The 24,796-nt window shown below is 39.9% G+C and overlaps 1 protein-coding gene and 1 long non-coding RNA gene across 4 annotated transcripts in view; both read right to left on the bottom strand.

Moving 5' to 3' along the window:
* Window positions 1-17,828, bottom strand: part of LOC127353707 (synaptic vesicle glycoprotein 2B-like) — a 55,077-nt gene extending 37,249 nt beyond the window's left edge. Inside the window, exons 1-4 of one of the 2 annotated variants that reach the window (XM_051383196.1) lie at window positions 17,650-17,828; window positions 2,007-2,168; window positions 1,506-1,771; window positions 303-529 (exon numbers count right to left, since the gene is read on the bottom strand). In XM_051383196.1, the coding sequence (XP_051239156.1) occupies window positions 303-529; window positions 1,506-1,741 (463 nt within the window). In that variant the 5' untranslated portion in view covers window positions 1,742-1,771; window positions 2,007-2,168; window positions 17,650-17,828. The remainder of the gene's footprint in view (window positions 1-302; window positions 530-1,505; window positions 1,772-2,006; window positions 2,169-17,649) is intronic. The other variant, XM_051383195.1, reaches the window with a different exon arrangement.
* The window catches only part of LOC127353805 (uncharacterized), a 247,663-nt gene extending 223,587 nt beyond the window's left edge, over window positions 1-24,076 (bottom strand). For both annotated transcript variants that reach the window (XR_007881350.1, XR_007881349.1), the window contains exon 1: window positions 23,187-24,076. This is a non-coding gene — a long non-coding RNA (uncharacterized LOC127353805). The remainder of the gene's footprint in view (window positions 1-23,186) is intronic.
* Between the last annotated feature and the right edge of the window lie 720 nt (window positions 24,077-24,796).

The raw sequence follows: 24,796 nt of genomic DNA, 5'->3' as shown, positions 1-24,796 counted from the left end.
AAATGTCCGTTAACACAAGCACTGGATCTGGATCATGTCTCTTTTTAAGCATTGATCTGTTCAACTGAATGGTCACTCAGTTAATGAAGAATTCTTCACATTCCTTCACACAGGGAATCTCTGGAAAACACATTACAACTTGTGTTTCTCTGTCAAACCCTCAGAAGAATATACAAGCAACCAGAGAGAATCAAAGCATCACAAATCCCCCTCTACTGACAGCACCACAGACTTGACCGCAGAGAAACTCTTCTCACAACGAAACCACACCGTAAGCAACAATAAATCATTAAAGCCCTTACCCAGCATTCCTTTCTCTGCGTTGGACAGACACAGATCTTTTTCTGCAGATGGCAGAACGAACGCAACCACAAAACATTCGACTCCATCTGCCATCAGAGCCAGGCCCAGCACCACGAAGAGTGTCCACTGGAACTTCCCATGGCCACAGTCCTCCATGATGTCCTCATACTGTTCGGATAACTCCTCCAGCTCAGAGACTGCACTGCCGGCTGCTCGAGTTTTAGCCCTGGCACACAGAAAGAGAAAAAGAAATTATCTGAATGTGTTTAACACTGGAAGTACTCTTTGATTCCTTTTACATTGTCATGTGCATCTCTAATTGAAAGATGTCTGGTTGTTGTCATCAGATCAAGGTTTTCAAGCCCTTAAAAAGTAGTGTAAAAGCGCTTTGAGTGGTCGAAAGACTAGAAAGGCTCTATACAAGTACAGGTCCATTTACCATTTACCATTTAAAAAGGAAGATAATTTAACTGTGATTGGTCAGATGAAATGTTGCTGAAAATCTGATCCAACCATAGTACAAAATCTTTGTGCAAAGCAAAGTCATGATTAAAAGGACAGAAACTGGGGCGAGTGACAGTTAAATACTGCATTCAGAGAGTTCCTTCAATGTTTCCTTCAGTGGTAAATCTGGCACTGCAGTTTTATCTTTTATTCCCTCAGTGAGACGTAGAGAAGATGAAAAAAACTGACTGTTATGCATGATTTTAGCTGTGATTTTCCAGTTTTTGGAGAGTGTAGACAAATGTTCCCAGATTGGAAGATCAGAGGCAAATTATGCTTAATCCTGTGAGGACGAGCGCTCTGTGTGAACTGTTCAAAGACACAATCAGAGGGCTCAACAATGCCTCGTCTGTATTTGACGACCTGGGAATGAGAACGGGCTGTAAAGTGTGAGAGAAACAATGGTGGTCATATAATACCAATACTTTGGTTTATCTCAAATGGCTTGTAAAATAGTGCATGTAGCTACTGTAAAAGTCCACAGAAGTTTTGGGCAGTGTACAATGTCTGGCTTTGCCCATGTTCAGCACTTCTACTTCCCGCATCCATGGAAGGGTGGGGACTAAGAGCGGCGGGTCTGTGAAGGTTGAGAAAATCTTGGTTTCGGAGCAAGTTTGGGCCTAAAGTGAGGGAAAAGCACCGTCTGCAACCATACATTTTTCTGGTACATTTACAAAGAGAACAAACGTGCATCTCACCGTGCAGCTCTCTGTGCAGCCTTCACCTCGTCAGGATGCGGTATCCCTTGATATTCTCCTTCGTACATCTGATCCTCTTCATCATGTCCCTCGGTTACGTCGCTTGCTGCGTCCTCTTCCTGGGGAGGGTAGTCCGCCTGGTATCCATATCCATCTTGGTCACCACCTTTTCCGTAAGTCCTGTAGCTGTCACCCCCTCCTTGGTGGTATACATTGTTTTGGTAGGGGTCAGCCATCTTGGCTTACTAGGCCTGCAAGACTAATGGCTAATTTGACAACAAGTAAAAGGTTTTTGTTTAGCTTGTTATTTAAGTCTAGTTTGGTGTTAAATTTCAGAAATCAGTGATTGAAATAAACTTGCAGTTTGATATTTTAGTTAAGCATGATTAGCAGAAAAGTGCAAACTATGCTAGCATCACAGTCATTAGTTACAGTGACTGTGGTCCTCTCACTGGCTTTTAAGGTAATAGTGAATAATGGTGTTAACACAAATTCACCCACCAGTCGTGATCTGTTAGCTAAGAGCAGATATTCTGAACATAAACTAGCACACTGTGGAACTTTGTGTAGTAATGTGTGTCTGTCTCAGCTCCAGGTTTTAGCTGTTGTGGTGGTGTCGGAAGTATCTTGAGAGTCCTCAGACCTCGTCTTCAGTTTTTTTTCCTGAAAACAGAAAAATCCAAGTTAGTTTATTTCTCAGAGCAGCCCATCTGGGTACTACCGTCTAATTTGACTGGAGGAAAGTATAAATTCTGAGGTCTTGCCAGTTTAAGAAAGGCGCTATACAAGTACAGGTCCATTTACCATAGCATATCTAAGTTCAGGAAAGGAGGAAGTTGGCCGAGGTTCCAAAAGGGGCGGGATTTAGTAAGGGTCAACTGCTGCGTACACAGAGTCTAATGTTGCAGACTTTAATGAATGCCACTTTTACGTGCTATTCTTTCATGTTTTAATGTGCTTAACTAGTTCAACTTGATCTTGATGTCAAGCTGCCATTAAGTTGTGTTTGTGTACACATACATTACGCACACATGCATTTACACACAATCCTAAACCAACCAGAGCAATATCAGCTTGAAATGCTCCAAACACTGTGTAACGTAATTAAACATTTTTTTTATTGCAGGCTGTCTGAAGGATGGACTAAAACACAAAGCCCATGCTGCTCATATGTTGTTTACATTTGATGGGATAAAGGTTCCTCACTGGCCAGATTTGTAGTGTTCATTTTTCATCTGCATGACAGCAGAAACCCTTTCAGTGTAATGTTGTAGGGTTTTCAGTTTGTAAAACTTTCATTTAAACCTGCCTCATGCTACTTTCCCACCTTATTCAAACTCATTTCCGTATTATGAGTAAGCACGATATTTGACCTTCCCACAGTGATCTCGTGGTATTTGCCCTAACTCATTATCAACCATATTGAAAAATTATAATTAAAATCCAAAATAATTAAATTACCAATTATTATAATTATTACCAATTAAAAGTAATCAGTTAAAAGTAACTTCTGTGTTACTTTTAAATGTCTGCTTCAATTCTCTTATTAATGCACACAGCTGTCAGACATAACAATTACAGAATAAGCCCGCAAAATCCCGTAGAGACTGGTTAACCAACTGGACAGTTCAGACAGACACTGCGGAGCTCCGTGGCCAGCATGTGATGCAGCGCCTCATCTATTTTTTCCATATACGAGCTGCGATCAAGACAAAAAAAAAAACAGTGCTGCAGCAGGCAGACCACACTGACTAGAACAGTGCGACAGGAGGTGGGACTGAAGAAACCAAAACTAAATGGAGACAGATTAAATTTAATTATGTGTGTAATACGCAGGTTCAAAAGCATTTTTTGTATGTTTTGAACAGATCAAAATTCTGCTTTATGTGTATATTTGCTTAGAATTTGATCCATTCATACCTTTTATCATTTATCAGAGAAATGTGAGTAGTTTTTTAGAAGAATACTTCTCTTTTATTTTTTAACACCAGTAGTTTTACTTGTAGCTGAGTGGAGTTCATTTAACAGCACAGATTGTCAGTACTCTTTCCACCACTGGGCAGCAATAACTAACCTGTTTTGGAAAGACAGTACAGTTCCCTCAAGCAGAGTACTGGACCGTACCAGCCTACTGAGTGTATATTATGTAAAATAAAATGTATTCCATGGCAGTTTTTCTGCCTCTCTTCAGTTTCCTCTTCAGTGTCATGCATCATTGTGCGCTGCTTTTAAAAGAAAGGAAAAAACTGGTCATCACTGAAGCCTGATGATCATATTGATGTATTCCCCTGTATTTCCCTCTGTGCTGCAGCTACCATGCCTCTAGGAAGGAAACGACCAAGAACTGAATGCTGTTGACTGCACTTTGGAGCCATTAAACAACAAAAACAGAGCCCGGGGTGTCTTTACTTTTAAAGCTGCCAAGCATCCATAGCTCTTCAGGAGCTACATGTAGCAGGGATTTAGAATTAATGAATCCATTCAACAGGGATTGCAAGGATACTGAACAATCCTTAATGACACATACAGTAGTTACGGTCCTACTACCTTCTTTTCATAGGCGTTAGTGTGTGTGTCTGTGTGTACTTTATGCATTTATTTTCATGTTTATTTCTTTTATCAATATCCCCTCTCAAAAATTCTTACATCACATAAACTAATTTCCATAGAAACGACAAATTATAACCAATATTAGGACAGACAGACAGACACATAGATTCACTGTTCACTTTGCTAGCACAACACATTGCCACACATCACATTATAAGACAATACAACATGCAAATCCAGCACAGTTTTCCTATTAAAGCGGTACTCCAGACATTTAATATTATGCTTCTAGTTATTGGTGGACAAAGAAGCTTTAATTGATCTACAGTTTTTCTTGGAACGGTGTGAACTGTTTTCAGTGTGTTTATCTCCTGTTGGTTTAAACTGCAGCAGAAACTGTAGAATCATTTTGATGTGCATGTAGGCACAAAGGTTTCTGCGGTTATTTTGATAACAGTCTTGTGCTTGTCGCAGCGCACCAAACTCAGATCAAACTGTCAAACTAGGCAGTGCTGATCAGATACAAGCAATATTCTGTTACTGCATTGCCTATTTCTCACTTAAAACTTATTTCAGAAACATATTTTAGTGTAGCTGTAAAAATTGCGCAAACAATAAGCGCAGATCAACTTGCAGTACATCACGTCCACTGGCTCACACTGGCTCCGTCTAACTGTCATGCCAGCAGCCAAAACGCAGAACTTGAGGCTTCAAAATGGTACTCCACAAACCAATGGGTGACGTTACGATCACACTTGGGTATAATTAGTGTTAAACCACACCTGTAGCTCATACGGTAGCTGCCAGTAGTTCGTCACAGGATGCTGAACGGTCTGAACCACTGTGGTTTTAAGATCTTTATTGTTATTTTGCACATCTGTCTTACTAACAACCAATAGAAAACACAAAAAGAGGATGAGAAACCTAGAATGAGATAGAGATAAGAAGAAAAAGTGAAAGAAAGTCTGATATGACTCAGCAGTGTGGATTATTTGATTGACAGCTGAACATTGATGAGCAGTGATCCAGCCATAGGTTGTTTTGTTGTTGATAGCTGGCCAGGAGGAAATTAAAATCTGGACAGGCCGAGTTAGTCTGTTCCCCATCGGTCCATCTCTGTCACATGACTGATGCAGCTTTATCAGCCTGTATTGACTGTCTCTCTCCCAATGGCGATTCTGGGGGGTGGCTAGGGTGGCCATTCGTCCGGCTTAAGGCCGGACAGTCCAGCTTTCAAATGCTCTGTCCGGCTGCAGGCGCAGCCTTAAGCCGGACACTCATTTGTCCTCCTTTTGAGAAAATAATAAAAAAGGTCTGCCTTTTGACGCATTACCTCGTCAGTTTAATACTTATTGGCTAAAAATGTGTGTCAAAATAAGTAATTTCATTGGTTACATTTTCGTGTGGTGACCTATCAACACATGGCTAATTTTAATATTCAAATGAGCCATGTGTTGATTTGCCACATCACCTTGCCACCACCAGGCTGTCAATCAAACTCTCAGTGACAGAGAAGTAAAGTGAGCTAACATCGGTTGTTGGACTGAAATTCTGAAAATGCTCATACTCATATGTAGATAGGCAAAGATATATATACATCTGAAACAGAAGGTGCTGCATTTTTTTCCCCTTTATCTATCCAGATAAAAACATTAACAACAGTTTCTGTATGATGTTTATTAGACCTATGTAATCTGAATTGGAAGGGCACGTTGTCATGAGCTGTATCTTGTATATTTATTATTAGCTATGTGGTATGTGTATGCACCTTTATGTAATCTGGTGGAAAAACAAATTAAAATTGAAAACCGGATCATACCAAACAAATATCTGCTTGCGTGTCCCCATGTATGCAAAGTGTCCTCCTTTTTGATGTGAAGGAAATGGCCACCCTAGGGGTGGCCACCCCAGATCTGATAGGTAGTTGGTCAAGTTCTTCAACACAAGAAACAAGAGAAATGCTGTTAATCAATGATGACAGCTGATCAACTGATTTAGGCCAGTTTTAAAATTTTTAACTAACACAGTAATGGTCGTACTGAGGCTGTGAGAGCTGATTTCTGCTCAGTGGACGTTTGGCCATGCAGGTCAGGTGACCCATGAGAGGAGCACGCTGGTCCGTGAAACAGGAGGACGGTCACAGTTACAACATCAACAATACAAAAACGATAAAAACACTGAAATCTGTCGATTGAGAGGTATGGTAATTTAATGTTTAGTTATACCGTAGTTCCCTCTGAATGTGTAGGAAAACTTTATCTAGCACTAAGTAGCAGCTAAAAGTCGAACTGCAAACCAAGTTAAGCATTGAACGTTAGCATTTTGTTTTTTTAATTGTTATTTGAATACCGCCATGAAATATGAAACGCTATTTTCTGGACTGAAGACTGAGGGTGTTTTTTGCAGATGTGTGTGTTCAATAGAGCTAATGTTATATTTTTGGCCAACCAGTGCGTGAAATGTAGTGTGACAGTCTAGATTTAAGTAGCTATAACACAAGAACAAGCTGTGACTTATTTATTTGCTCTGTGATTTAAGGGCTGTTTAAAGACTTTTCTCCTGGAGATAAAGTACTTTTTGTTTGTATCAGTTAGCTCATCTTCACAGTTCACATATTTTTAGACATTTAAATAGGCAGAGGCAGTGCAAATTGCATTTAAATGCCACAAATGCTTGAGATGCAATATGTGTTAATTGTGTTATTAAAAGTGAGTGGTAAGAGTGGTAGTTATTACGTAGGTAGTGCTGTCAGTTAAATGTGTTATTAACGGCGTTAACGCAAACCCATTTTAACGGCGTCAATTTTTTTATCACGAGATTAACGTTTGTTTAACTTTGTAGTTTTTTTCACATGCTGTTGCAACAACTAGTAACGTTAGAAAAACTACAACACCATACCGGATCTAGATAGACCAGAAACAAAACAACAGGCACGCCGCACACACTTGTTTAAGAGTAGTAGACGTTACGTTTTGAGTGGATGGCGAGTGTGAGACGCCGAAATGGATGCCAATAACATTCTGAATGGAAAGTTTACTTTTAAAAAGTTGCCAAATGGTTCCATTGACAAGACCAAAGTGATCTGTGTGTTTTGTCGTTGTGAACTGAGCTATCATCGCAGCACGTCCAGTCTGAAATACCACTTGATGGCCAAGCACAGTATCTGTGCGGTTTTATTAAACTGTGTTAACCTAATAAATCCCACCGCACAGGTTGAGTTTGACCGGCGAAACAGTGTCACACTCAGCTCCGACACTCAATCTCTGTCTTTTTCACGTGTTTATTTCTTTGCATCATCAACTCCACACATGCTTTTCTTTTAGCACTTAAACAGTGATCGTGCCGTCAGCAGGTAATCAACTGGAAAACACAAAATATAAACAACATATAATGGCACGGACATATTTATGATATGTAACACAAGTTACAATCACTTTGTATACATATCAACTCACCAGCTCAGCTTCACCAGTCAAACCGAAGCACAGCAAGTAAGAATAATCACCGAAGAAAAAATACAAGATGGACTGCTGCCACTAGGGGGCGCTATGAACTCCCAACAATATAAAATAGTAGGAGACAAAATAACATATTTGAAAATAGGAGAACTTCACACAGTATCTTGCTCAAGGATACTTCGACATGTTCATCAGCTGATCAAAAGTATAAGACCATAGCCTTAAAAATTCCAAATCTGGGCAAAAATCTGGCTTTCATGTCATTTTCTATCAGGCATTCCCACTGTCATGACCCCCTGATGGCAAAGGCAAAACAGCTTTCTGTCTTTGAACGTGACAGGATTGTTGAGTTACACAAGAAAGGCCTCTCGCAACGCACCATTGCTGCCGAGGTTGGATGCAGTAAGACAGTCATTTTAAATTTCTTAAAAGGTTCTCAGGGTTATGGGACAAAAATGTCAAGTGGTAGACACAAAAAAATTTCACCTGCGCTGAGCCGGAGGATCCAGCAGGCTTTCTGTGAAGACACAGACCTATCCTCAACCCAGATTAAGGCCCTTACTGATGCTGACTGTAGCCCAATAACCATCAGACAGCGTCTGCGACAGAAGGGCTTAAAGAACAAAAAACGTCTTCAAAGGCCACATCTCCTCCCACACCACAAACCTGCCCGTATGCACTTTGCAAGGGAGCACCAAACATGGGACATTGAAAGGTGGAAGAAGGTTTTATTCTCTGATGAGAAAAAATGTAACCTGGACGGTCCTGATGGCTTCCAACGTTACTGGCATGACAAGGAGATCACACTGGAGATGTTTTCTACACAGCACAGTGGAGGAGGCTCCATCATGATCTGGAGTGCTTTTTCCTTCAATGGAACAATGGAGCTTCAGGTTGTGCAGGGGAGTCAAACCGCGGCTGGCTATGTGGAGATGTCTCAGCGGGCATCCCTCCTGACTGAGGGCCCTCGTCTGTGGGGTTGATGATGGTCTTTCAATAGGTCATCGCTGTATTTCACAACGCCCACCTGACGAATGACTTCTTCCAATTTTTTGAACGAAAACAACCAATCAGAGTTGAGAAAAGATAACTGAATCAACTATCTTCAAGCCACAAACCCAAAGTGTCAGCATTTAATGACCTGGGAATTAGACGTTTCCAACAAAGACTTTCCAGATTCTTTCCAGTTCTGTGTAAAAAAAACCTGCTAGCTCAGTTAGGTTACTGTTGTTCATACCAGGTATGAGGATAGGAATAAATGGCTAAATATCAGTTCATCATGCTTAAGGGGTTGCCATTAGTATAGTTCTGATAATGTTTGAACTTCAAAAGATATGCTGAAACAGAACTTGAAACTAAATCTATAACAATAATAAAGATGAAGGTAATTTCTATAAAACCAACTCTCAAAACCAGAGTTACAAGGTGCTTCGCAACCTATAATATCATACAATATAAAACCAAAAATTTAAAATAGAGAGAAAATTCAATAAAATTGAGATTTCCATGAATGTTCAGAGAGAGAGAAAAAAATATATATAATTCAAACCACTATCTTCACTCTAGCTTTATAATAGAGCCTGCCACAACCTCTGAAAGACGAAGTGGAAGAGGTAAGAATAATGGTGTGGGGTGGCCAATCAGATTTCAGGGGTGGCCAGTGCCACCCTAGGTCCCTTCTCTGGACACGCCCTTTCTCACTAACATGTAAACAAACAAAACCTACAGATAGACATACCTTGTTAAGACATAATACTTGTTACCAAGATTACAGCTACATCTGAGAGAAAGAAAAAGGCAAAAATGTGTTAAATCTGAACAAAATGTAATTAATTATTATAGATTGCTTGAAGAGGACTAACACCTGCACTTTCAGCAATCTTGATGCCGTTTTATTTGGTAGAACTTTATTGCCGCTTGACCAAATAAAGCAACATAAAATATTACATTTCAACTGAGCACCTTGGTGTGAAGTCTCCCTAACACAAAATGCCATAACGTTCTACTCCTGGCTGTGTGTGTGAGGCAGATAATTATGTCTGAAACAGATGCTGGGTCAGATTGGGATCTGATGGTCGACTGGTTCTACACTTATTTAGTGATTTCACACAAGCATGCAGACACACTAAAAGAATGTGCCTAATATCCCCAGCAGGAATTATGTCATTTAAGCTACACAGGCTGAGGTGCACAAAGAAATCTTGACCAAAGTACAAAGGTTCTGCTATCTCTAGCAACAGTGACACTGACAATATATAATTGGTGGACAGAGCTTCCAGGTCTGTGAAGTGAGGTCAATGCGGAACTCTCTCAAACTTGCATTTTTTTCTAATAGCCAGCTGGGGGCAGCTACACGGGCTGCAAAACAGATCTGATAGTATGGAGCCTTATGGGGAAATTAGTCTACTTCTGACTTGTTTTATGAGCTCAGTAAACAGTTTCCTAATGATGAATTGATGGTCTCAGTCTCTGTTCAGTCTTCTTCCATACAGCATGATGTTCATTAAGTAAATTATGGTCGCATTTAGAGTAAAATAAACAATAAAGCAGGGTATGCTATAGGGAGTGGCATTCTTGTAATTGATAAGTCATTTTCAGTGACGCAATGCACCGAACTCAGATCAAACTGTCAAACTAAGAACGTGTGTGATCGGGCTTGCCACCATTATTTCCTGCTACGGAACTAAGTGCAACTGAACTTGCAGTATGTCACCAGTGCTGGCTCTGAAAAACCGACATGGCAACAACCTTAATGCCAAATTTGAGCTTTTAAAACGGTACTCCGCAAAACAAATAGTGATGTGTCAATAGGTTCTCAATTGGCCCCAGCAGGGGTATAGGACTCCCACAGTTCAGCAAGTTAGATCACGCTGCCATCTTCTTTACACTAGAATGTAAACAAAGAGATATGTTCCAATCCAGCCCTACTGTCACTGTCACCTCAGAACTAGAAATCATGGGTTGATGGATCTATCCACGCTGCTTTGAGCAGGAGTGCTGCTGCTTGCAGCTCAGCACTTGTCAGAGATATGATGGAATACAAGGCGGGTCCTAGAGTTGGGTCCAAGTTGCATGTATGTTGATATGTTACATGTCGTCATGTCATTAAGAGCACTAGGAGGAGCCAGAGGAACCTGATACAGTGAAAGCTTCAGCAAATATAACCAAAAATTATTTTCATAAAAATTCCCTACTGCAGTCTTGTTTCCTATGTCCTGTTTCCCTATAGTTCATAAATGTTCAATGACTCCAAGTGAGGGAAGGAGGGTGTTGGTTGGGTCTGGTAATCAAAAGTCTTCACTGCAGCGGATGAGAGTGCTGACTTTTTACATGTTCTTTTTTGTTTCTTAAAACTGAAATAAATATGTTGTTGAGGTAAAGCTGGGATAGAAACTCTCTAAAGTGTTTAACTTTGACAGCAATGGCTGCATGATCTATTATAGAGTGGGTGAGTACAGCCTACTTCCCCCTTTACTAAATTAAGAATTGATTCTTTGGCCAAATAAATAGATTAATAACAGATATGCAGATGTTATCAAATGTAACTATATGCTTACCATTATTGCCTAAAAATCAAACACTAATATATAAAAATAAAAAAAACAAGCATGGAGATTAAAGATAGGCAGCTTATATATACTGTACAGCAAAAGCACACACACACACACACACACACACACACACACACACACTCTCTCTCTCTCTCTCTCTCTCTCTCTCTCTCTCTAATGTGCCTGGTTATAAATGTTGCAGGTGCAGCTTGTTCCATCATAAATATTAGATAAAACTTTGGTTTCCTCCAGGCTAGTAGCGGCCTGCCTCTCAACCGTTGCTGGCTTCAGTCTGTTCTTACATCAGTCTCAGGCTGTGAAGATACACACAATGTAAAAAATAGGTCACACTTTTTATCATGCCAGCACATGAAACTATAACGTGTATGTTTGATCATGCCCATCAGTCCATTTTCTAAACATTTATCCACATCAGAGTGATCACAACATCCCTGGATGTGGTCCTGGATCTGCTGATATTAATGTAATCCTTCTATTGTCTCCAAGATCAGCCTTGGGGACTTCTTCAAGTCATTTCTGGCCACAACATCTTCAAAGTGGGGTCTCTAGGGCATCTTCACAGATTGACTAGCTCCTCTTGATGCAAAGAAGCAACAGCTGCTAATAGGATCCTCTCTTACTCTATATCACACAGAGTCAGCTAGGATCTCAGCTGCTCCTATCTGAATACGTTAGAAGGAGATCAATATGTAAATCAAGACCCAAGCTTTGGCTTTACTTTCTCTCTTCTAATCTAACTGTGCTTTGATATCCAGCCCAGATATCAACAAGACTAACCAGAGTCTACTTTAAAGTCCAGAAGAGATTAAAAACACCCTTTTAACCCTTTAATATGACATCCTCAGTCATTGTGTACCTCTGTTTAACACCTTGGTGCTACCTTGGTGCTATCTAGCAAACCAGCCCATGTTCGCACCAGTTTTGAGTGGAAACATAGCAATCAGATATGTTATCAACAGAAGATGCTGGACAATGCACAACAACTTGTTGAATATGACACACCCACTTTGGTTCCAAGAAAAACCTGCTATTTTTTGGTTCCAGCTGGGTCTGGACGTTAAAACATCTCTGAATGCTGATATTTCACTGAATAAGTAAAAACTTTGAGCTGTAGGTGGTTTAAGAGAAAACGTCAGGGGATCACCAAAGTCATAAGAATAAACCCTGTTGGGCCATAAGCAAATTGTATGGCAATCCATCCAGTAATCCTTTAGATATTTCACTCTGAACCACAGATGTCAACCTTGTGCTGGCGCTAGAGTAAAAGCCAGGGGAATCAATAAAGTTGTTAGGATTCATTCTCTGGCGACCATGAAAACCTGTTATGACAGTCCATCTAATAGTTGTTAAGTTGTTCCAGTTTAGACCAATGTGGTGGATCGACAGATCAACACTGCCATCTCAGAGCCAAGCTGAGAGCCATTACAAACAAAGGAAGTGATAAACAATTGATGTTCTGCCCAATCCTGAATCCTGGTTCTGTCCCATTCAGTATTTAGAAAGGAAGCTTTGATAAAATATCCCCAGGGTCCTTGCTGTTTCACTGATGTAGCACCAGCTGTACAGGACAGCTCCTATGATGTCATATACCACCCCGGTCTTCATTTCTCCCTAGAGAGCAAGCAGAGCACTTGTACCCACAGACCCCCCTGAGAGGAAGACTGGAGTGGTGTATGACATCACTAAAGCGAAAGCTGTAGGAAGCCCTAGACCATCAGATATGGTCAGAAAGCTAGAAATCGAACCTTGAGTTAATAATGTAAAGTAAATCTCCTTCATTCTCAAAGAAACATTTAGTATTTAACCCTACTCTAACCCTATTGGATTGATAAATACAAATGCAGATCCCACTGTTCTTGGTGCATAAAAAAATGACATTTTAATTAAAATTTGTATCTATTTGGTTGTGTGTTCTTTATTTCAAGACAGTTTTCCCAAAATTAGATTAGATTTTCACCTTGGTTACAATATCACAACTTATCACAATATATTGAATAGGGCTGTAAGAAAATATTGAAAAAATATTAATATAATATGTGATATTTTGTGATACTGTATTCATTTTCAAAAACACTGTATTGATTTTTGTGTTTAAACCCCCAACCACTAGATTGCAGTGTATGTAAATATAAACTGATGGGTATGATGCTGGATGTTACAGTGACTGTAATAAATACAAATGCAGATCCCACTGTTTTGGTTGCATAAAAAGTAATGTTTTGTATGCATATAGTAGTGTGGGTTTTTTTTAGACAGTTTTCCTAAAATTTGAAAACACAATATATTATCTAGCTTACAATATCGCAATATATTGAATTGTACCCCCTGTATCTTGATGCATATCACATTGCCAGACTCTTGCCAATACAAAGCCCTAACATTGAATTATATTTTGGTGGAAAACAAATTTTGTTCAATATCAACAATTTTAAAACTTGCCAGGTACATTTAATTAACAACTTTTTCTTGTTCTGTTAATTCAAATATAATCATTATATCATACGTCATTACGTGTCATACAAAACTTATTTGCTGCTGCAAATTAGTCGTATATAAATGTAATTTCTTCAAGATTGTGTTGATAAAATACAGTGTTTTTTTTTTAGATCTTTCAAAATACAATCCCATAGGTGAGTCCAAACATTACAGAGTCAGGAATCACTACAGAGAACATGCCTCTCCTAAAGGGAGTGGAGATATTGTTTCACTTTAAAAGAGAGCCTACACCTCTTATTTGGCATTCAATCTGTTTTCATGACAACCTTTTCAACCTATTGATTCTGAAGGGATAAGAAACTGTGAGCAGAAAGACAAAAACAGCCCTGCTCAGACCCATGGTGTGAGGAGAGGAAGGTGGAGAGAGAGCTATACAGTCAGCCCAGTCATTTAGACAAGATTAATAATGCATCACGTTCTACAGCAGGAAGAGACCTCACACACACACACACACACACACACACACACACACACACACACACACACACACACAGACATTAGGTACAGTGCAGTCTACTGTATCAAATTGGAGCACAAGTAAGCTGCACTCTAGCAGCATCATCAAATAGAAGCTTTCAGCGGGCCATACCAGTGTTTTTCCATGTTTACCACAAATCCTCTATTGTATGTGTTTTCCTGTTATACATTAATTTCACTATAATGAAATTCTGTTTGCTGGGGCTTTACACATCCTTGAGGTAAGTAGTAATCCATCACACTGAGCATTTCATTGTTATACTTAGAAGTACAAATAATTTGCTACTGTACTTAGATCATTGTTTCAGGTATCTGTACTTTACTTGAGTACAGATACAACTTTTATCCCCCTACATTTTTACACAAATATCTGTACTTTGTACCACTTACATTTTCATGTTACTTTAGTTTTAAAGCTGCAGTAGTAGTTTTGTCATATTTTCTGGAGGAGGAGCACTAGGAGGAGCCAGATGAACCTGATTTCACAGATTATCTGTCTCATGTACTACTATCAGGATATAGTGAAAGTTTCAGCAAATATGAAACAAAGCCGGTGTGGATGGATGGGTCAAGTGTGTGATTTTGACAGAGGAGACTGCTGTTGTTTTTTTGTTTCGAGATAACATTATTTGTGTTTCCTAACCTTAACCAAGTTGTTTTTTTTTTTTTGTTCCAAAGCACAGACTGTTCTCCAGGGTTGTCGGACTGGGGGAGAAAAGGAAGAAAGTATACAGGATACTAGAATGAATAATTGTGGATGTAACCCATCTAGAATGCCTATGTACAGAGTCCAGAATCTTAAGTGGTGGCAACCTTCTACTGACCAGCTCTGTGAAACTGTGCACAGTTGTACAGCTAATTGCTCATTTTAACATGCCAACATGCTGATGTTTAAAGCAAATCATTGTACAGATTGCAATTTTGACCTGGCGGTGATACTAGCAGCACTACAAAAAGTCATGGAATCACCCAGTTTACTACTTCATCCTTAGGGGAACATGAAAATTAAATTTCATGGCAATCCATCCAACAGTTGTCAAGATATTATGATTTAGGAAGTTATTAGGGTACACATCGTATGGGGACCATGACTGTCATTCTGGACCAAAATATACCCGAGATATCTCCAGACCAGAGCCAAGTCGTTTCGGAAGGCAACAAACTTTTGGGGCAACAAAAAGTTTGGCCAATTGATCCTTTCTAAGCCCCACCCCTTTTAAACCCTCTGTCAACTCTCTTTCCTGTATGCAAAATTTTTATCCCAGGATGGCGAAGTCATGACCTGCCTACTCTGTTTCTGATGCTTATCCTTCTATTTTTACCTTACTGATTTGCATGCCTAAACCTACCCAACCAAACCAATGACAGCAATGAGTATTCCAACCGGAGCAGTAGGAGGGTCATGACTTCACCATCCTGAAAAAAAAAAAACTGCGTTCTGTACTACTACGCTCAATGCTATGTGCTAGACTAATCTATGTTGAAAAGACAACCACATTTTGAATATGGTTAAAAGATAAAGTTATATATACACTGTATAGTTTAAAGTCACATCTTAAGTTAGCTAACTAGCTAGCTAATCTACATCAACTATTAGCTTGCTAATTAGTTTCCATAATAATAACAAATGTGACGCGTTCCATCAAAATGAGTCGGATGTCGCAGCGGCCCGTTTGTGTAGAAACACGTTTTTACATGAAAATACAATTTTGGGCTATTTTCAGTTTTTACATGTTTCTAATTAAATAAAGTCTCAGCTTAATACAATGTCAAAATTAATGTAAAATACAAAGGATAAATATAGCTAGCATAAATAAAACGAAACAGGTGTCAGAGTTCAAAACACCGGCTAGCGTGTTTGTGTCATCTGTGTCATCTGTCAACTGTCAGTTTAGATCGACACGGACACAGAGACAGATTGACAGATTGACAGCCTAGACAAAATTAATTTTCGCGACGACGAAATTGCTCGACTTTTAAATTCAATTCCTGTAAGACATGCTACGACAACTGGATCGACCTTATTACGGACTTTTTCACCGCACCGGCAGCTGAGAGTGAGAGTGACAGCGGCAGCCGGCTCCGATCATGATGGCGAAGAAAGTGAGTGTGATGGAGGCGAGGAGGAAGATATTCCACTCGTGGCTGACCCGATGGTAGCATACAATGTCTCTGATTATAATTATGTAAAGCACTTTGAATTGTAAGTTTATTTATTTGAATATAAACTGTCTATAAATGTCTTTCAATTCATTTGGAATATGGCGGAATGTTGATTGCTATCTTTAGAGCCCTTTTTCTCAAAAACAAGGTTTGGTGACAGTCAACCTTTGGAAGGGTGTGTCTCATACAATTTTTGGAGTAGAAAAAAAATTTTGGTATGGCCATAAAGCTGAGACTCCCTCTTTACAGCCATGAAGAAAACTCAAAATGTGTTTCTGGGTCAAAGTGACTCAAAATGATGGAGCAGGTCACAAATAATGTAGATTAGCTAGCTAGTCACCTTACATTTTGCTAACACTGGCTAACTTAACATGTGACTATTTACTATGGTTTTATATATATATATATATATAATATATATATATATATATATATATAGCGCTTTTATCTCTTAATCATGTCATCTTTTCAATATAGATTAGCTTAGCACATAGCATATCTAAGTAAAGGAAAGGAGAAAGTTGGCCAAGGTTCTGACCGAGGTTGATGTTTTGCCATTCTATAACATTTTGATTATTTTCGAAGGGACACAATCATGATTTGGAAAGTGAAAGAAAATCTTTTTCTTTTTTCAAATGAGGACCCTAAAACTTTAAAAACAAGCATCTACAACACTGACAGATACCAGTAACGTTACACTCATCCCTATAAAAAAAGCTTTGCCATGGACCCAGAGAAAAAAGCCCATCTTGTTGTTGTATTGATGTGAACAGCAGATGAGTCAACAGTAACAAAACAAAAAGTCCTTAACCCATTGCAAACCTGCATCCTATTATATAAAGTATAGGCTGCATGTTGCAAGATACAGGATGTAACATGAGGTGTGTGCACGTTTGTTTTTGTACTTTCAATATATAATGCTGTTGGCAAGCAATCGCTGCTAAATAGAAGCGTTCGTGCTTCCTGCTTGTTATCAATTGATTGATTTACTTTGCACCTTGTTAGAGACTCTAAACTCCCTGTCGTCAAAGTGTCAATTAAAGTGGGTTTTCTATGTGTTACATACAGTACAATTTGTGTAGATACAGCTGGTCATCTGCTATTGAAGCAAAAGTTCTGATGTTGGAAATGCTTCCTCTACTCAGTCTGGAACTTTAAAACAAGACTTATAAATGTAAACATGACAATACTGTTTTTTATATGAGAATAATATGTATTTAAGTCAGAGAACAAAATAAACTCCATAACAACTATGAATATCTGGTTATGCTCCATAATCATAAAATAAATTAAATCCTAAAGTAGTTTTTGGGTCAAGACTCAATTATTATAATATCTCATTTTTGTGAGATTTGTCATTTAACACACACTTTTACAATCCAAACCAACATAAACAACACAAACTGCATTGAAAATCACTTCTCTTACCAAAACAGGGTCAAACTGAAGTTTACATCCAACCGATAGCGTCCCGACCTCAAATCTTTCCTAAAATTCATTCGTAGGTTTAAAATTACTGTCTGAAGTTTCTACTCTGTATATGTAAAGAGCATCAACACAGAGAGACAGCACCGAGGGATTACAACAGGAAAGGATAGTGCCAGTCTCTCTCTTTCTCTCTCTCTCTCTCTCTCTCTCTGCAGCACTCCTCCCTGCTGCCACCCACCCACCACACGCACAATGGTACAGTCCACCTCTGTGCTGCGGTACTTGTAGGAACATGCTATATGGTCGACCGGCAGGGAGAGAAGGGGGTCGAAGAGGGGGTGGGGGTGGGGACGGGCGTGGAGGGGGATGGAAAGAGACATATGGGTGGCCAGTGGGAGGGGGATGGATGGATGGAAGAAGGCAGGGATGGGTAGATGAGGAGGTGGAGCAGGGGAGTGACAGATGTGTTGACTTAGAGAGCAGAGATGCTTGATGAGATGCTTTCTCCACAGAGATAGAAAAGTCCTGCAGCTTTACACAGATATTGTTCAATGTTGACCCGATGAGTCTGCATGTATCAGGTTTTCTAGACACGTTCTTTCGTTCTTTCTTTCTTTAGCTACTACAGCACTGCTATATTTATGCATCATCATTATAAGGGAGAAAAGGAAGGAGAAGAGTACAGACAGAGCTCACACACACCCAGTGGCTGGTTTCTCCTCATGAACAACTATATATAATTTCTTGCATAGATGGGGCCTTAAAAATTAAATTATTAAGGCCCGAGCAGCAAAATGAATCACAGTTTTCACGCCCTAAACATACTCTGAAAAACTCATCAGCAGCACACACGCCATTGGTGAAAATGTGCGTGTCATATGGGTCTCGCACATGGGCGTGGCAAAATTGCTCGTTAGCGCTCCCTAAAGAGCAGCCCTTGCAGCACGTTCCACCGATATGTATTAAGGCCTTTGCACATCAAGTGTGTATTTTAGTAGCTTTTTTAAAAATCCAGTTAAATTCCTTACACATAGAACCCTTGCGCACCTTGGGTTTCATTTTTCTATTTGTTGCAAAATTCACAAAACAAGACAAAGTCATCACACAATGAGGATGGTTTTGTGGTCATATCACTAATAGTAGGAGAGGTAATTTGGTCCAAGGTGTTTAGAATAAGGAGAGTTCCTCCTGCTGATAAATAAGCTGTCTACTGGCTGCTCTGTCTCTCTCTCCATCTCTCTTTTTTCCTCCCTTGCTTCGCTCCCCACAGGCTGTCGCCACTCTGTGCCTGAGAGAGTTGCAGTCTACAACTACACTACTAGTTGCCACTAAATCCTACACACTGGACCTTTAAATCATGTTTATAAATCAGTTTGTCCAGACCAACAAAGCAAAAATGGTTTACTCATGTCACATAAATTCAAATGTATTTATGTTGCACATTTCATACAATGTGAGCTCAGTGTACCACACACAAATATGAACAAAATAAAATGGAACATAAAATTATTCATTCCCATACCCACCCACCAACATAAACATACCCACCTACACATGCTCAAAGAGAGAGAGAGAGAGAGAGAGAGAGAGAGAGAGAGAGAGAGAGAGAGAACAGGTAGGTCTTTGGCTTGTGTTAAAAGACACCACAGTTATGGTACATCTTATATCATCAGGCAGTTTGTTCCAGAGAATGTGCCCATAATAACAGAATGCACCTTTACCAGATTTACTGCTGATCATGGGTGCAGTTAGGATCAGTGTCTGATAATCTGACATTTGTTGATCATTTGTGAAGAATGCCATAATAACTTCACAGCCAGCATCATTGTACTGATGAAAGAAGCATATAAAGCTATTTGAGCTACATTAGTTATAGTTAGTTAACGCCGTAGGTAGCTTTGTGCCAAATTTAGTCTTTTTAATCCAGTATCTGTGGAGTATGTGCTGTTGTCAGGCGACAACTGTTGAACTGTGTTCCCAACTTTGAGAAATGTACATATACACTGTGTGAATCGATCAGGACCAAGACTTTCTTACTACAACAGCCAGCCTATAGCAACCTGACTTTAAGAAACAAAATTAAAATATGGAACATAGCAAAAACAATAAGCGGCCTACATAAAGTCAATATTAGCTAGATTGTGCAATTATGACTGTTAGTTCATCTACTGTTAGTACTGTTATTACCACTACTTTAAAATCTATTGTAAATCTATTACACTGCCTGATAAAGTTATTGTATATAAGTCAGTGGAATTGGAGTTCAGATCCTCTATAGCAGTGGTTTTCCACCTTTTTGGTGTCAAGGACCCCAAATGGATACATATCAGGCCGTAGACCCAGATTTGATAAAATACAGTCTCAGGGATCCCTGTCTGATAAGATGGAAGAACTAAATGTAGACAGATACTGCACACACACATATATGTATATATACTGTGATGTTAAACAGCTTGTAAACAGGCATTATACAAATTGCAGAAGCTGAGATTTGTTTGATAAAGGTCAAATGTGTGACAAACAGCATTATACTGAAGTACTGCAGTGCTGCAGGGATACCCTGGCCTACAAATCTTATTAAAATTTAAGAATACAAGTTTGGCTGTTACAGTCCTGCTGGTGCAGGACTGAATGCTGCAGGACCCGATGCTGTGCCATCTGCCGGACAACAGCAGGCAAAACTATTTGAGGTTGGGGTGAATGGGGTCTTGACTAAATGATGATTTGGGGATTTCTGGAGGTCACCTTGGATTTCTTGGACTTAAAGGTCCAGTGTGTAGGTTTTCGTGGCATCTAGCGGTGTAATTGCAGATTGCAACTCCCTTGTTTCACCCTCTGTGAACTCCCTATCCAGAGCCAGAGTTTGGTTAGTCCATTTTGGGCTACTGTAGAAACATGGTGGTTCAACATGGCAGACTCTATTTCTGCCAACAGATACTCCTAAATGTTACGCAATGGACCTTTAACAGCTATCATTCTGTGTGGACCTGTATTCTATTTTAAATGTCAAGTCTGTGTGTGTGTGTGTGTGTGTGTGTGTGTGTGTGTGTGTGTGTGTGTGTGTGTGTGTTTATGCACAGCACCAAAGGCAGACCAAATGGAGCACCTATTGTGTGTTCATTAGTAGTTCATGCTGGGAGGAAAACAGCACACACACACACACACACACACACACACACACACACACACAGATGTTGCCTGGTGTTTCTGGTGTTTATCCTGAGGCTGAGAGAGGAAAATTAAGTAGGCCTACTCATAAAGTAATAATTGTACTGTGGTTATTATTAGGTTAATCATTTATCAGCATTGGATCAAAAACCAAATGTTTTTTTTTTTTATCTTTTTGGTGCAATTTGTAATATTTTATTTTATAACAACCATTCGAAACTGGCAATCTTCCTGTTTATTAAAAAAAATCCAAGCTCTGTTAACTACCCACGGTGCACTCTGTGTTTGGTTTCATGTTTTGATTTAAATTGGACAATATTAGCCATATATGATAATGTTTGCTGACACAGTATCGCTAAAGCTGGTTTTGCTGTTATTACCACAGACATAAACTTTGAATTTGAGATATCTGACTTTGGCTTTCACTTGAGCATTTACTAACAGCTGGGTTTGCCAACTCTCACGCTATTGCCACTAGATGCCTACTTTCAGACTGTCTCACCCCGAATTCCACCGGGCACAGCCGTGGTCGCCAGAGTTGATCGTGTCCATTCTAGGCAATGCTCTAAATTCCACCAGAAGCACCATGGTGCATCCCAGAGTCCACTCAGCTCCATGTAGAATAAGCAGCTGGTTTATTTTTGATGGAAGCCGCGACCCACTCGCATCAAGCAGCACAGATCCACTGGCAGGAAGTCAGACAATGAAACGGCATAAAGAATCCGATCATTTTTTAAAAATAAAATACCGTGTGGAGACTCCGGGTCGAATTTCACACTGCAACCAACATTGTGGCACCAGGCCAGAAGTCAGAGGCTGGTTAAAGGGGGTCAAATTAGAGGATGCCCAAAGGCAACTGTCAAGCATCGGAGCAACTGCTGTCCAGAGTTACACTTCCCTCCATTACATATCACTGCCATGTTGTTCCTCCTTCTGTGTACAATGACGTACCTAAAAAACAAAAGTGCAGGGAAGTCTTAAAGGCTTTTTTGCCTTTAAAGGACAGAGACAATTAAGGAAAGACAGGAACTGTGAGGAAAGAGAGGATGACATGCAGCAAGAGGGCTGCAGGTTGGGATGGAATCTGGGCCACTGCAATAAGGACACAGGCTACAGTGATCAAACACTCAATCAAAAAGGGGCCAACCCTATTTCCTACTATTTGTTCCAACTTCCAAAAAGGTGATAACAGTTAAAATATTCTATTTCTCCTTTTGCTGGGGACCCCTTACGACCCACTCAAGGACCCCTGTTGGTCCCAGGTTTTGAGATATTTGTCTCCAAGTTTTCTTCCTCCCTCTCAATGAAATGGAAGTGAATGGAATTTCATTTGTGCTGCTTAGTGTATTGAAACATGTTCCAGAGCCAGTGCCCTATACAATAGAGTTGAATGGATAATCGACATACCTAAATTATTATTGTATTTTAGACAGCTACGTAGACAGACTTGCCACTAATGTGCTATAATGCACTTATCCAATGAGATTTATGGTGAGAGAAACAGTAGAGGCTTTGATTCCAGAGCTACAAAGACTACAAGCAGTGAAGTGCATATCAGATCACTTTAGACTGTGTGATACACTGCTGTTGTCTGATAGCTGGCCATAGTTGCCCAACCACACCATTATATCTGTACTCGCTTAATTCAATCATGTACACCATTTGAAAGGTAAGACACCACACTGAAGGCTTTTCCACTTTGCTGATCAACCATCATAGCTACTGGACCAGAGCACTGTGATACATAAAGTAGTGTCCTGGCTGCTGTCAATTCAATTCAATTTTCAATTCAATTTTATTTGTATAGCGCCAATTCATAACAGAAGTTATCTCAGGACACTTTTCAAATAGAGCAGGTCTAGACTGAACTCTTTATAACATTATTTACAGAGACCCAACAGTACCACCATGAGCAAGCACTTGGCGACAAGGGCAAAGAAAAACTGCCTGTTAAAAGGCAGAAACCTAGGACAGACCCTTCGGCTCTAGGTGGGTGGTCGTCTGCCTCGACCAGTTGGGGTGAAAGAGAGAGAGAGAGAGAGAGAGACACAGAGAGAGACAGAGAGAGAGAGAGAGAGAGAGAGAGCAGACAGACAGACAGACAGACAGACAGGTGCACAGCAACAACAGTATTGGCAATGGCAATCTAGCAGGACCATGGCAGGAGGCTCCACCAGGATCGATAAGAACCTGCGAGACCAGAAAGCACAAGAACTCCGGGGAAGAAGTGAAGTTAAGTTAGAAACATGCATTAATGGAACATGAATGAGTGCAGAAAGAGAGAGGAAGAGAGGAGCTCAGTGCACCATGGGAAATCCCCCGGTAGTCTAGGCCTATAGCAGCATAACTAAGGGATGGTTCAGGCTCACCTGATCCAGCCCTAACTATAAGCTTTATCAAAGAGGAATGTCTTAAGCCTACTCTTAAATGTGGAGAGGGTGTCTGCCTCCCGAACCACAACTGGAAGCTGGTTCCACAGGAGAGGAGCTTGGTAACTGAAGGCTCTGGCTCCTGTTCTACTTTTAGAGACTATAGGAACCACAAGTAGCCCAGCATTCAGAGAACGTAGTGTTCTAGTGGGGTAATAGGGTACTATGAGCTCTTTAAGATATGAAGGGGCCTGACCATGAAGAGCTTTATAGGTGAGGAGGAGGATTTTAAATTCTATTCTACATTTTACAGGGAGCCAGTGCAGAGAAGCTAGTACAGGAGAGATGTGATCTCTTTTTGTAATTCCTGTCAGTACTGCAGCGTTCTGAATTAATTGGAGCGTTTTAATGGACTTATTGGGGCAACCTGATAATAAAGAGTTGCAGTAATCCAGCCTAGAAGTAACAAATGCATGGATTAGTTTTTCTGCATCTGTCTGTGATAGTATGTGTCTAATTTTTCTAATATTACATAAATGAAAGAAGGCAGTCCTAGAGGTCTGCTTCATGTGGGAGTTAAATGACAAATCCTGATCAAAGATAACACCAAGATTCCTGACAGTGGTGCTAGAGGCCAAGGTAATGCCATCTAGAGTAACTATATCTTTAGACAGTGAGTCTCTAAGGGTTTTGGGGCCAAGAAGAACAAGAATTTCGTTTTTTTCTGAGTTTAACATCAGAAAATTACAGCTAATCCAGGATTTTATGTCCTTAAGACATGTTTGTAATTTAGATAATTGATTAATTTCATTGGGCTTGATTGATAGATATAACTGCGTATCATCTGCATAACAGTGAAAGTTAAAGGAGTGATTCCTAATAATGTTGCCTAAAGGGAGCATCAGGCTAATAACAGTACACCATTAGTGGTTGGGGTGATGGCCACTGGATTCATTGCTCCACTTTGTTCTACACAATTCCATTTATGTCCCACTGTTTTGTTCAGCTGTTAGTTAAGCTCTACTGCATCCTGCCCTATGTGCTGTGGTGGCTCAAGCCTCTGGTTCAGCGTCTTTGTGGATTACAATCATTACAACTTTCAGTAACACTTTATAATAAGGGTGCAAATCACGTATGTAAAGCTTCAGTAGGTAACTTAAATAAAAATAACTTGAGACAGTAGAACATGAGACAGATAATCTGTGAAACAATCAGGTTCCTCTGGCTCCTCCTAGTTAATGCCATTAAATTCCTAATGGCGTTTGCAAGAATCCACTGGGCCTGAACAAAACAACCAATCAGAGAGCTAAAAAAAAAAAGAATCAAATATCTTCAATTTTCTGTCTTTCTATCTTTCTTGTTGTTGGTATTTTGAACAACGAGACTTGTGTGTTGTTACACTGTGTTGAAATAAGTGAACTAAATATTAAGTCTTCAGGCTGGTTCACGCTGGTTGTTCTGACACATTCAGAATCATTAGCCCCTTTTCTGTTAGCAACATGGCAGACTCTGCGGAAGGCGACCTGCAACGTCTGTAGATAAAAATGTCTCATTCTAAGGTAAAACAATTCTTATTTTCAAATGATGTAATGACTCCTGCTGTGTGATTG

Source organism: Dicentrarchus labrax, unplaced genomic scaffold (genome assembly GCF_905237075.1).
Source record: "Dicentrarchus labrax unplaced genomic scaffold, dlabrax2021, whole genome shotgun sequence".
NCBI lineage: Eukaryota > Metazoa > Chordata > Actinopteri > Moronidae > Dicentrarchus > Dicentrarchus labrax.
Note: the sequence above shows the minus strand (reverse complement) of the source record. Positions and strands in the feature narration are given on the sequence as shown.